Here is a 12345-nt window from a genome sequence, read left to right on the forward strand (position 1 = left end):
TAACAAAAAATTGAAGAAATAGAATTGAATAGAACTAAATTATAAACAATATAACTATAAACATAGAATAAAAAAATAAACTATAAACAGCAGGGGGTAGAGGAGACAATAAATAGACAATAAAGGTGTAACAGTGAAATTAAACACATGAGGTATTGGAAATATTAGTGACTGATTTACAGTTTAATAAATAAAATATAATAAAATAACAATTCTTCACTTATCATGCATAAAAAACATCAGCCAACCAGCTTTGTTGTCCATTTTTTCCAAATATTCTTGTAAAAAATATGTAAAATATTGTACATTTCATCTCCAAAGTAAATCACCCCCCACCCAAAAAAATGTATTTATTTATTTATTTATTTATTTATTTATTTATTTTCAATTTAATGAATTGTATTTTATGTTGTATTGTGAGTTGCAGGATGCAGTTTAAATTAGTGTTTACCTATATTTTATTTGCACATTTCTAAAATTGTTGTCTCTATTTATATCATTTACATTTATAATTTACATCATTAGATACATTATCATCAAGAATAAATCTGTAAAACATGACTGATGTGTGAAATAATATGGTCTGTTTTAGTCTGAAGTTTCTTTCACAGATGCTGTTTTCCTTTACTTAACTTGACGCTGCAACAGTATCCTGAAGTATCTGAGTCTTAGTGTATTTATAGCCTCTTTTTTGTGATATTATTCATGTTTTTGTGTGTTCTCCACACTTAAAGCTGTGTACACTTTATCTGAATATCAGCCCAAACACATGCCTTAATTCTAGGCTGTAAAAGTATTAAAATAATGTTCCCACAGTCCTTCCTGAGAAGTCAAGAGAGTGGTTTTGGAGTTAATAATCACTCACTGAACAAATACAGCTCCTTCCATTACCAAATGGGCCGACAGATGCACACATTAGGCTTGTGTTTAACCCTTTCATGCATTAATTATGAGAACGTTAATCAAGATTTGTTTCTTTATTCCTCTTTAGGCATTTAAAAAAGAATGAGAATTTTTTTTTTTTTTTTAATGAAGCTATTTTTCATGGAGTTGCAAACGTGTATCTACTGATATACTGTGTGAAAACTATGAAATAAAAACAGTAAATGCTGCTAATTTGATGTTTTCTTGCATTTTAACAAACACTACAAACAGAAAGTTATGGATATTTAAAATTTTTGGGGCTATTTTTTTCAGTTGGGATTTTTTACACAATACTTTTTACTTTTTTGTGTGTGAATTGAAACACATTTTTTTAATGACCAGACATAATTTTATTTACAAATGGCAAAAATGACCCCAAAAAAATGACAAAAAAAAGAAATATCCTTAACTTTTTGTTTGTAGTGAACTCCAATACTAGTTTCTTCATACCAAAAAAAAGAACTTTTGTTGTTAATTAAAGTCTAATAACGATAACAAGGAATTGATTTACACTCAAACATGTTAGATCGGGTTTATCAAGAAAAGCCAAGTTACTGTAATGTTATCAATTACAGTGTATTGTTTATTGTGTTGGGTGATATGAAACTAAAATAATAAAATCCATGAATATACAAGAGAACAGCTGTAGAATAACTGTCCACTGTGGTGACCACTATGCATGAAAGGGTTAATGCTTTATCTTACATAAACACCAGCAGCAGCAGCGTGGTTAATGACCTACATATAATCCAAGAACTTTTTCAACAACAAACATGCTTTTCTGCCGGTTTCCTTTGGTGTTTTAGTTCAGGATCAGAGCGTGTGTGTGTGTTTTTCACTCAAATATTCCAGGAACAGACTCAGCATTTCCTTTCCTCCACTCAGTTCCTCTGTCAACAGCAGCAGCAGCAGCAAAAGTGGAGCAAAACTCAGGAATTTATAACAGCAGCGAATAGACAATGACGAGAAAGGAATCACAAGATACTGAGCACTAAAGTCATACACATCCTGCACAGTGCTAACATATGCTATTCTGTTTTATGACACTTTTACTCTTCACGCAGTCGTCTGTCAGATGACTGCAAGAGTGGGTAAAAGTGCACCAGTTTAAGACAGGGGGGGTCAAACGTACAGCCCACAGGCCAAAACCGGCCCTCCAGAGCATCTAATCTGGCCCACAGCAGGAATATGAGCAAAAAATTACAACATTAAACATCAGGGGTGTGGAACCTGTTTAAGTTTAGGAGCCTGATGTGAGCTCAAGTAAAATAAAAGCATGATAACTTAGAAGTACTGACAACTCCAAATGTTGTCCTTGGTTTAGAATCAGAATCAGAATACTTTATTAATCAATTCTCAAGCAATCAATTAATAACTGATGAATAATCAATTAGAAGTTTACTTCTAATTTATTATGTATAGTGTGTTTGAACTTGTATCCTATTGTTTGTCAAATGCCTTTGCTGCACTGCTATCTATCTATCTATCTATCTATCTATCTATCTATCTATCTATCTATCTATCTATCTATCTATCTATCTATCTATCTATCTATCTATCTATCTATCTATCTATCTATCTATCTATCTATCTATCTATCTATCTATCTATCTATCTATCTATCTATCTATCTATCTATCTATCTATCTATCTATCTATCCAGTCATCCATCCATCTAAACTCAACATTTAAAGGTCAGAACTGATTTTTACACACACACACACACACGCATATATAGCTCTAAATATATATATATATATATATATATATATATATATATATATATATATATATATATATATACATATATATGTATGTGTGTATATATATACATATATATATATATATATATATATATATATATATATATATATATATATATATATATACTCTATTAAGACACAAAATTAGAACAATTTGCACCATATGTACTAGATAATATACCAGTTATCAATATGATAATTAAAGAAATCTATATCATAAAAGTCAAGCAGCCATTGTGTGTGTGCATATGTTTGGGGACTCACACAAAATCCGAGCAGAGCTGACTGCTGCAGTTTTTCATACTCATGTATTTTTCATTTTTTATTTTTTTTTGTCAAGGAACAGACTAGCAGAGATGGCAAGTGGATAGGACCAGTATTTTGGGAGTTATTAGTAATTTTGTAATACAACAGCCTTACTATCATGTTGCTATACCCAGAATGCTTTGGCAGTGACTGCTGGACAAATGCAGTACAGCATGCACAAATACACAACAGCTTAAAAATTACCACATCTAGAACTTGTGGATCCCCATGGATCAACATGCTAGTTATACATATATGAGTGCAGAAATTGTGTGTAATTATAATTAGGCAGTTTTAACGTGGAGTTAAACAGTCTGATGGACACAGGCAGTAGTGGTTCTGTGGTCCATTTGGGTGGAATCAGTCTATCACTGAACATCCTCCTGTGACTGACCAGCGCGTCATGAGGTGGGTGAGAAAAAGTTAAATTACAGTATGAAAATATTAACATTTTTCTCAAAAAAAAAACAAACAAACAAAAAAAAAAACTAAAAGAATAACTAAAAGAATAACTAATATACCAAATATGAACAACCTGAAATTTCCAATGAAAAATCTGTCCAATTTGGATAATATGATCCCTGTTAAATGTTGTGTGCATTTGTAGACCTACTATGATCTGAAGTTATTATTTATTAGCCATAAAACTGCATCTCCATCAGAATAAACTTGCAAAGCCAAAGGAGTGAAATGACTTCAGCAGCTCACATTTGGAGCTGTTCTGGTGTGACAGGGTGAAGTGGGTGCACTTTTGTCCTGTTCACGGCTGACTTAGGAAGGGGGAGCTGTTTGACAGTAGCACCGTTTGTCCTGATAGATGGCGCTAGTGATTACAGCAGCTCTAAACTCTGCAGTTTTCCGCAGATATTGAGCGTTTCGTGATAGATTCTGATCTGTTAAGTGAATTATTTTCAGAGCAGAGTTCCGGAATAATTTTATTAGCACATATTATTTCAAAATAAAAGTCTATGTGGAGAAATTTAGACTGTGTTTGAGTGAGTTTGAGATGCTGGTGCTTTTATTTTGAAGGTAAATTATAGCTACATCCGGTAGCACACATTCAGCTGACAGACTACAGCATCACTAAACATTAGCTGGTAGCTAGCAGAAGTCTGGCTAAAAGACACCTTTTTGGAAGAAGTTAATCTATGAGTCGCAAAAGAAATCATAGTTTCGTTGAAACGAGCTTGTCTGCTGAACTCCACAGCGCTTTCATGGAGCCTCCCGGGTCAGCTAGTCGAGCCGACGGCGATTTCCTGGAGCTGGAGCCCGACGAGGAGCTGCTGTGCTCGGTCAGTGAGATCACGGAGCACCTCGGCAGGAACATCACGGTGGTTGTGGACACTGCGCTGTCTGAGATCCGCAAAATGGTCAGCATCAGAATACGAGTCCTGAAGATGGAGCTGCGAGAGAAAACCGAAGAAATCGAGGCCTTAAAAGCAAGACTTGACACGGTCCAAAGGGATGGTCGGGACACTTTCTCCAGCGCGGCGTCCATCGATCCGTCTGCGGAGGCTGGCCTGAAGAAAGCGGACTTCAGCTCCGGGAACAAACACAACAGCACCGACCCCCGGAGAGCCAAGGCGGTCATGCCCGGGGTGAAGAAGGAGAACATAGATGCCATTTGTGACTATTTAATGAAAGATAAGAACTCTAGGGGGTGTGCCGACATGGATGGAGACCAGAACGGCCAAGCCTGCGGGGCCAGGGAGGCTCGGCCGGAGCAGGACGCCCACCCCCTCAACCTGTGGCCGGACAGCGGCATGTCTGCGTCCGGGCCCGGGCAGGGAGAGCCCGAGTCCACCGCCGATGACATCTTCAACATGTTACCGGCAGGAAGCAAACGGCTGTACGATTACGAGTGGATATCACCGATAGAGTATTCCTCAGAACTGAAAGGTAAACACTGGTCTATGTGGACCCAAGTCCAGTCCAAGATCAGCCCAGACCAGGAGGCAGAGTCCACTGGACCTCCTGAGACCAGCAGGGCATGGGTGTCCTTTACAGAGGACAGGAGTTCACACATTTACTTAAAAAAAGAAAAAGTTCACTGCAAAGGCAAGGCAGATTTATTTGTATACCACAATTCATACCCAGGGCAATTCACAGTGCTTTACAAAAATGGAAAATAGACGGGTTAAAAACGCACAATTACAAGTAAAACATAATCAATAAACATAAATAATAGGGTGGTCCAAAAAATTTTTTTTTTTTCAAATTCTCTGGATTAGAACCCTGCATTTGGTTCCATGTCTGGCCAAATTACTTCGGTCCAAATTTTATGCAAATTAATTCATATTTAGAGGTTGCACAAGACACGTGAAGATTGCTCTATATACTATAATATAACTAGCAAATGAATAAGGCATATTAGAGTAATTTGTCATTTTAGTCTCAAAATCAAACTGCATCTCGCATAAAAATGTTACTTAGAAAGTCCAGCAACCACTGTTGCTTTATTGAAATTACAAAAAAAAAATGTTCCTGTGTTCTTTAACAACTTGGAGCCAGTACTGTTTGTGATCTTCATTTTTTGTTCGACTACAGTTGAAGTCTTGAATAAGCTCCACCCCTCCTTCAGCAACATCACTGACAACTTTTCTGGAATGCACAATTTTAGCAGCCTTCTGAAAGTCTGCATCATCAGCCCAGTTTCAAAGAAACACATCATGCTGGTAGTGACACAATCACTGATCTGCTTCCCTTCATAATCTGCTTGATCAAGGGCATCCCAGCGCTTTAGTGGAACCTCTGAACCTTCATTTTCCATCAGGTTGTGAACCATCAGCTGCTTCTGCTCTTATGTCACACTGGAGTCACAAAATGCCAGGCCAACCAATTCTTCACTCCAGTACCACAGATGTAACCTGGTATATGCCTTACTTAATACATATATTTCTAGATGAAGCACTCAAACCTTGGTTTTGATTGTACTGCTGCTTGTCTTACAGGTCAGCTCGGCGATGCTGAAAATGAACAATTAGTCAATTTCCAGGAAACTTCCAGCAACTTGTCCAACCTCTAAAACATCTCCTTTTTCTTCCAAATTTTTTTCCTAAATCATCTTTTGAATGCCAAAGCCTAATGCAGGGTTTTAATTGAGGTTATCTGAAACTTTATTTTTTACCATGATTGTTGGACCACCCTAATAAATAATAATCAGTTAAAACAAAGCAAAAGAGAAGAGGTCAGATAAAACCCTTTCAGTTGTTCTATGCCCAGTTGAACAGAGCTGTTTTCAGCCTGGACTTAAACATTGTCAGAGTAGAGGCCTGTCTCACATCATCAGGAAGACTGTTCCAGATTTTAGCTGCATAGAACTGAAATGCAGCTTCACCCTGTTTAGTCCTGACTCTGGGCACCAGCAGAAGACCTGTCCCTGAGGTTCTCAGGGTCCAAGATGGTTCATATGGGACCAAAACTTCACAGATGTACTTTGGTGGTAAACCATTGAGAGACTTATAAACGAGCAGAGCTGTTTTAAAGTCTGTTCTCTGAGCCACAGGAAGCCAGTGCAGAGATCTGAGCAAAGGACATCCCATAAAAAAATGTATCTGAAAAAAAGTTGCATCATGCTATTTCCAATCAAGTTAATTACTTAATGTAAAAACCCAAAAACCTTTACTTCCCTGTGTCTCGGGAGGTTAACAGTAAAATGGAAGCTTTACCAGATGTTCTGCTCCAGAACATCTGAACTCGTAGCCCATAAAGATCCAAACATCCACTGACAACCAAAACCGTCTACTGATCTAAACTGTTTAATACCTATTGATCCATCGATCAATCAATACATGTAAATAATTGGTGTAAAAATACAGTTTGTCATCTTTTCATGGTCATCAGATATGACCCATTTGGACATTCAGAGGCTCTGTAGTTACCATGGAAACACAGTCATCTTCTACAACATTGATTCACCACTAAAACCCATGGAGTTGGATCAGTGACAGTGGATGAACAACATTGTCAGAGCAGAAGTCCAGTAGTTTTCAATAGTTATTTTTGGATTCCAGTTACTTTTGTGGTACTAATAGTACTGTTTTTACCTATTGTAAGAAGATAGTGATGGCCACAGTAGTGGTTTTTATACTTCTCCTTCGTAAATAAGACATGGATCAGGTGTGTATTTAGTAGAATAAGGTGTGCTTGTGTTGGAATTCAACAGACACAGGAATGGAATGGCTGTCATACATGCACACATGCTGATTTCACAGGAAATTGCAGTGGTCTCTTAATTTTTTCCAGACCTGTATAGTGGTCCATGGTGCTACAGCACACCCCCTTGGACCACCTTTCTGTTGGACTCTTGCAGGTGTAGGTGTAAACCATCTGGTCCATGGTGTCTTCACCTATTTGGTCTTGCTGTAGAATGTAGAATGAGTGAATGTAGAATGTCAGATGAATCAAAGGTCCAGATGAAATTCCACTGAAAGTGAATGCGGTTAATTTTGACCCACCTATGGAAGCTTGGAGTAGTAATAGAAAAACTACAAGTTCATAAAATCTATAAAAGGTAAATAAATTGCCTACCGCAATACTAATACACACAAACCATATGGCCATATAACTGAAACTTAAGACACTTATAAGATGAGGGTCAATAAATCTTAAGATGGGGGGCTGGGGGGGGGTGAATAAAGTATGGGGAATAATACACAACAGTGGAGGGGAGGGGGTGATTCTAAGAGTGGAGGGAGGGCCTTTTCCATAAGTTCCATGATATATGTATGTATTTCTCTCTCTCTCGTCTTCACAACTAACTTATGATTATGAGTAACGGGAAATTTAAGCTTAACAAAAAAATTGTGATTTGATTTATGTTGTGATACATGTCGATATCATCTGATATGAAGAAAATGATTGTGAAGGGTCTGAGCCCATTGTGGCCATTTTTGAGTACTTTTGATTTTGCCTTTATGTACTATATATAGAAATGTTTATTATACCCATGTTTTGTATCTTTTTTTTCAGCACAACCTCATCTATATCATCTGCCTATTATTTTTTCACTTTAACCTACTATATTAACATAAAAGGCCAAAAAACACACAAGAAATAGAAAATCCAATTTGAAAAGTGTATATAATTTATTGCATAAATAACACAAAGATGCTTAACGAACCTTTTCAAAGACTTTAAAAGTGAATATTGGTTCTGAATATTAGGTATATAAAATTTAAATTGTAATAAATTAAAACTATACTCAAATATGTGACATAAAAGCATATCTTTACATAGGCGTTTTCTCCCCCTACTCCAGGTCCTCCTGGTTTCCACCTCCGGTTCAGGTGGGGGTCATTCTCACCCTTACCTTTAATGTTAATGCAGTCTGTGGATTAGAATCCGCAGATTCAGCCAGTTTTTTCCGTTTTGAAAAATGACAAAGATATGGTCAGAAATATAATGCCCCCCCCACCTTATTTTCATACTTTTTTTCATGTTTGTTTGCTCTGAGTTCAAACCATCATATCTACAGTTGTATTTGCTCTATCAACATCAAATCAAAAGTGAGAGAGTGTTTCAAGTCCACACTTTCAAATGCAATTGTACCCAGTAGTCTATGTGACCAACTTCCGATGCTACAACGTGTTGAAAATGTCATGTGATTCAGTCACTGGGCCGTGACCGCGGACCCCCAAGAGTTAAAAGTGCTTGAATTTGACCTTGAAAACTGTGTATGAACCCTGTCCTTAATATTACTACCTTATCGTTGTTACCGTTTTTCCCAGTCATGAAGGATTCTGACTGCGACAACCCAACGTCTGGAGATACAGACGATGACGATGACGACGAGATGTCGACGAGGGATGAAGGCGGACTGGACCAAGGCCAGACCTCGCTTTCACATGTCCAGCAGCCAGAGTTCCCTATTGAGCCTCCGAGACCTCAGAGGGACGGCAGCAGTCCTCTAGATGACAACACCGATGGGCAGGAGGAGACGGGTGTGTACACAGCAGCTCACTCTCACTTGATGTTCCTGCATCACACTGTGAAATCTGTAGTGTATTATTCACACATCAGGGTGTCTTTTTCTGTTTCAGCTTTAAACACCCAGTTAGTACAAGTCTTACTTAACCCATAAAGACCCAAACATCCACTGTCGACCTAAACCATCTACTGATCTAAACTGTTAAATAACTGTTGATCCACTAACCCTATCAACACATGTAAATAATTGGTGTAAAATACAGTTTGTCATCTTTTCTTGGTCATCAGATATGACCCATTCAGACGTTCAGAGACTCCATAGTTACCATGGAAACACCGTCCTCTTCTACAACATTGATTCACCAGTAAAACCCATGGAGTTGGATCAATGACAGTGGATGGAGACACTTGTTTTTATGTTCAGTAAATGATATCTTTGCTTAAACAACATGATATCATGACTATCGTAAATATACACACCACTTTTAATTGGCGTGTTATCTGTACACATTATAAGCTTTCCTTGTGTGTGTTCACACCATTATTAGCCCCCTGTTCAACCTGAATGAATTTGTCAAATACCGCGCACTGAGGGTTAGGGGTTAGGGTTATGTGAACCGGAGCGTAGATTGGCACGTGATGAAATGGCGTTGAATAACACACGAAAGGTCAAAATGTGTAGGTATAGCACGACAAATGGTATAAGAACTGGCATGACATGCACTGCCATTTATTGAGATCAGTTTGGCTGAAAAAGTCACTTTTTCATCAGTTTTTTTGTTTTTGATATAATAATTCTCAACTTTAATCTGACCTTTTATGAACATCTTCATGATCAGTGAATTAAATATAGGAAAGTATCTGATTTTCACTGATAGTATTGTAATAAAATAAATCACTCAAGAAAGGTTGAATATAGAGGAAAAATTCAGTTGGGAACTTCCACAAAAGTAGTGGTGGGTCTTTATGGGTTAAATAATCAAGGCGGTGGTGTGCGTACAAAGATGAGAAAATAGACATGAAGACCCCAGAAACTACCATAACGCCACCGATTTAAAAAACACACTGGCATGTTATCAACCACCAACCCTGCACATACTACAGCTCATTGATTGTTCACAGTCAGAGACAGTATCACAGTCTCTTCATGTTTCACCGTCGTACAGTGACTCATCACGAGACAAATCATTAAAGGTGGGGTGCGAGATGTTCTCCTGGAGCATTTTTTAGTATATTGCTTAAAATCCCCTTCACACCCCTATTACAACCAATTAATTCAATGCTCGAACACAAAAATAAAAAAATTTAGTCACCTGTGGAATGGACAGGACTGAAAAAACACCATCCAATCATTTTAAGCGCCCAATCAAAATGATTGAATGATGATATGTCTATCAGACTCAACTACCATTTGTCCCTCCCCCCTCTTTGTGCATGAATCGTGCGTTCTCAGAGGTTTGGAGCAACTGTACAGGAAACGAAGCCAGAGCCTGAGCTTGGCTATATTAGTTATAATAGGATGGAAATTTCACCGACAAACTGTTTTGTCATTAACATAAATCAGTAGGAAATGTAACGTTAGTCAGATAGGTATGAACTGGGGCTGTTCTGTAAGACCAGGGGTGTTGGAGGAGACTGAATGAGGTATGCATGGATTGGGGCCGGAGCCGGGTGAACTGTTGCTGTGCAGCGCTCATGAACCCTCAAGAACAAGCATTGTGCTTTCCAGTACTCTCGTGATTGATCGCAGAAATCCACGCGATTAATTGTGATTAAAAATTTTAATCGCTGCCCAGCACTACTGGAAACATGAGTTACATCAGGTAGATGTCATTGTCAGTCTTCGTGGAAACAGCCTTTCACTCAGCCCTGCCCATAATTTAGACAAAGTTTAACATTAGAAAAATGTCAGCTTTAGGCTTGAATTTGTCTGATGACTGTTAATCTGGTTTCAGGTCAGCCGTTTCCAGGCCACACCTACATCTGCTCTCTGTGTGGAACCTTCTGCCCTGACTCTGTGTTCTTGGAGGAACATATAAAACTGATACACGCTGACACCGCTCGTGGCCAGGCTCTGCAGGCGCTGCAGTCCACCTCATCAGCTGCACCTGGCGCCATGGTGGACGCCAGCACCGACTCCAGACGGGGCTCGGGGGGTCAGAACGATGCTGGCGCTGGCCCAGGGGCTGCTGGGAGCTTAGGCCGAGGAGTGGGAGGGCTGAAAAAGGAGATAAAGATTGAGGGGGGTTACGAGTGCGGGGACTGCGGCCGTCATTTTAATTACCTGGGGAACCTGCGACAACACCAGCGTATCCACACCGGGGAGAAACCGTTCATGTGTCCAGAGTGCGGCGAGCGCTTCCGCCACGCGGCTCGGCTAAAAAGCCACAGGCTGGTCCACAGCGGGGCTCAGAGCCCCTTCCCTTGCCCCCAGTGTGGGAAAGGCTTCTCAGTGCTGTCTGGACTCAAGAGACACCAGCGGGTGCACACCGGCGAGAGCCCCTACGCCTGTCCACAGTGTGGCCGACGCTTTAAGGAGCTGGGGAACCTGTACACCCACCAGAGGATCCACAGTGGGGCCACGCCCTACTGCTGCCAGCAGTGTGGACGCAGCTTCCGCCACCTGGGCACCTACAAGAGCCACCGCTGCACCCCGGCAGAGTAACCAACCACACATAGGAGGTGTATATGAGAGCAGGACCAGGGCTGCCTCTTTGGTGTCATCTTTCATCCTGTGGACATCTGCTGTCACTGTGGGCGCTGCTGCCATGGAGGACAGGGGAGCCCACTCACACCACACATGAACAAAGCTGCATCACTGAGCTCAACAGGCAGATGGAGCTAGATGTTAAAGGTCACATGTTATGGTTTTTGGGGCCTAATGCTGTGTTTCCACTATGTGGTACCGGCTCAACTCGACTCTGCCTTTCTGCGTTTCCATTACGACAAAGGACCTGGAATCTGGTACCTGGTACTAGTTTTTTTTGGTATCACCTCCGCTGAGGTTCCAGGACTGGGGAACAGATACTAAAACATTACGTGTAAACACTGCAGACCACTGATTGATCGGAGAGTTGTCTCTGTGACCTGCCATTTTATAAAAAACAGATGCGGAAGGTTACAGTAAATCTAGCAGTAGGTTAATCCACATGATGACAGCCCGAAAAACTACACTATGTCGAGGAGGTTCCGACGTAAAAATTCAGCACGAGCTTGACGAGACAACACGCAACGAGTGAGTTTATCAGCGACTTTCTGAGCAGACGGCACGGAAGTAATGCGTGGCATCACTATGACATTCAGGTACTGTAAAGTCGGTAGTATCCTGTAATGGAAACGGTCTCCAGGAATAGTGTCTGGTACCAGAGTCGAGTCGAGCCGAGCCGGTTCCACATAGTGGAAATGCAGCATAATAGGTACTAGT

The 12345-nt window shown here is 39.8% G+C and overlaps 1 protein-coding gene across 1 annotated transcript; it reads left to right on the forward strand.

Moving 5' to 3' along the window:
* Positions 1–4063: 4063 nt before the first annotated feature.
* Positions 4064–11895, forward strand: znf16l (zinc finger protein 16 like). Its single transcript, XM_030162848.1, has 3 exons — positions 4064–4892; positions 8723–8935; positions 10877–11895. Exons 1-3 carry the CDS (start codon positions 4142–4144, stop codon positions 11584–11586), a joined length of 1674 nt encoding a protein of 557 aa, XP_030018708.1. The 5' UTR covers positions 4064–4141; the 3' UTR covers positions 11587–11895.
* The last annotated feature ends 450 nt before the right edge of the window (positions 11896–12345 follow it).

This window comes from Sphaeramia orbicularis, chromosome 18 (assembly GCF_902148855.1).
Source record: "Sphaeramia orbicularis chromosome 18, fSphaOr1.1, whole genome shotgun sequence".
Lineage (NCBI taxonomy): Eukaryota > Metazoa > Chordata > Actinopteri > Kurtiformes > Apogonidae > Sphaeramia > Sphaeramia orbicularis.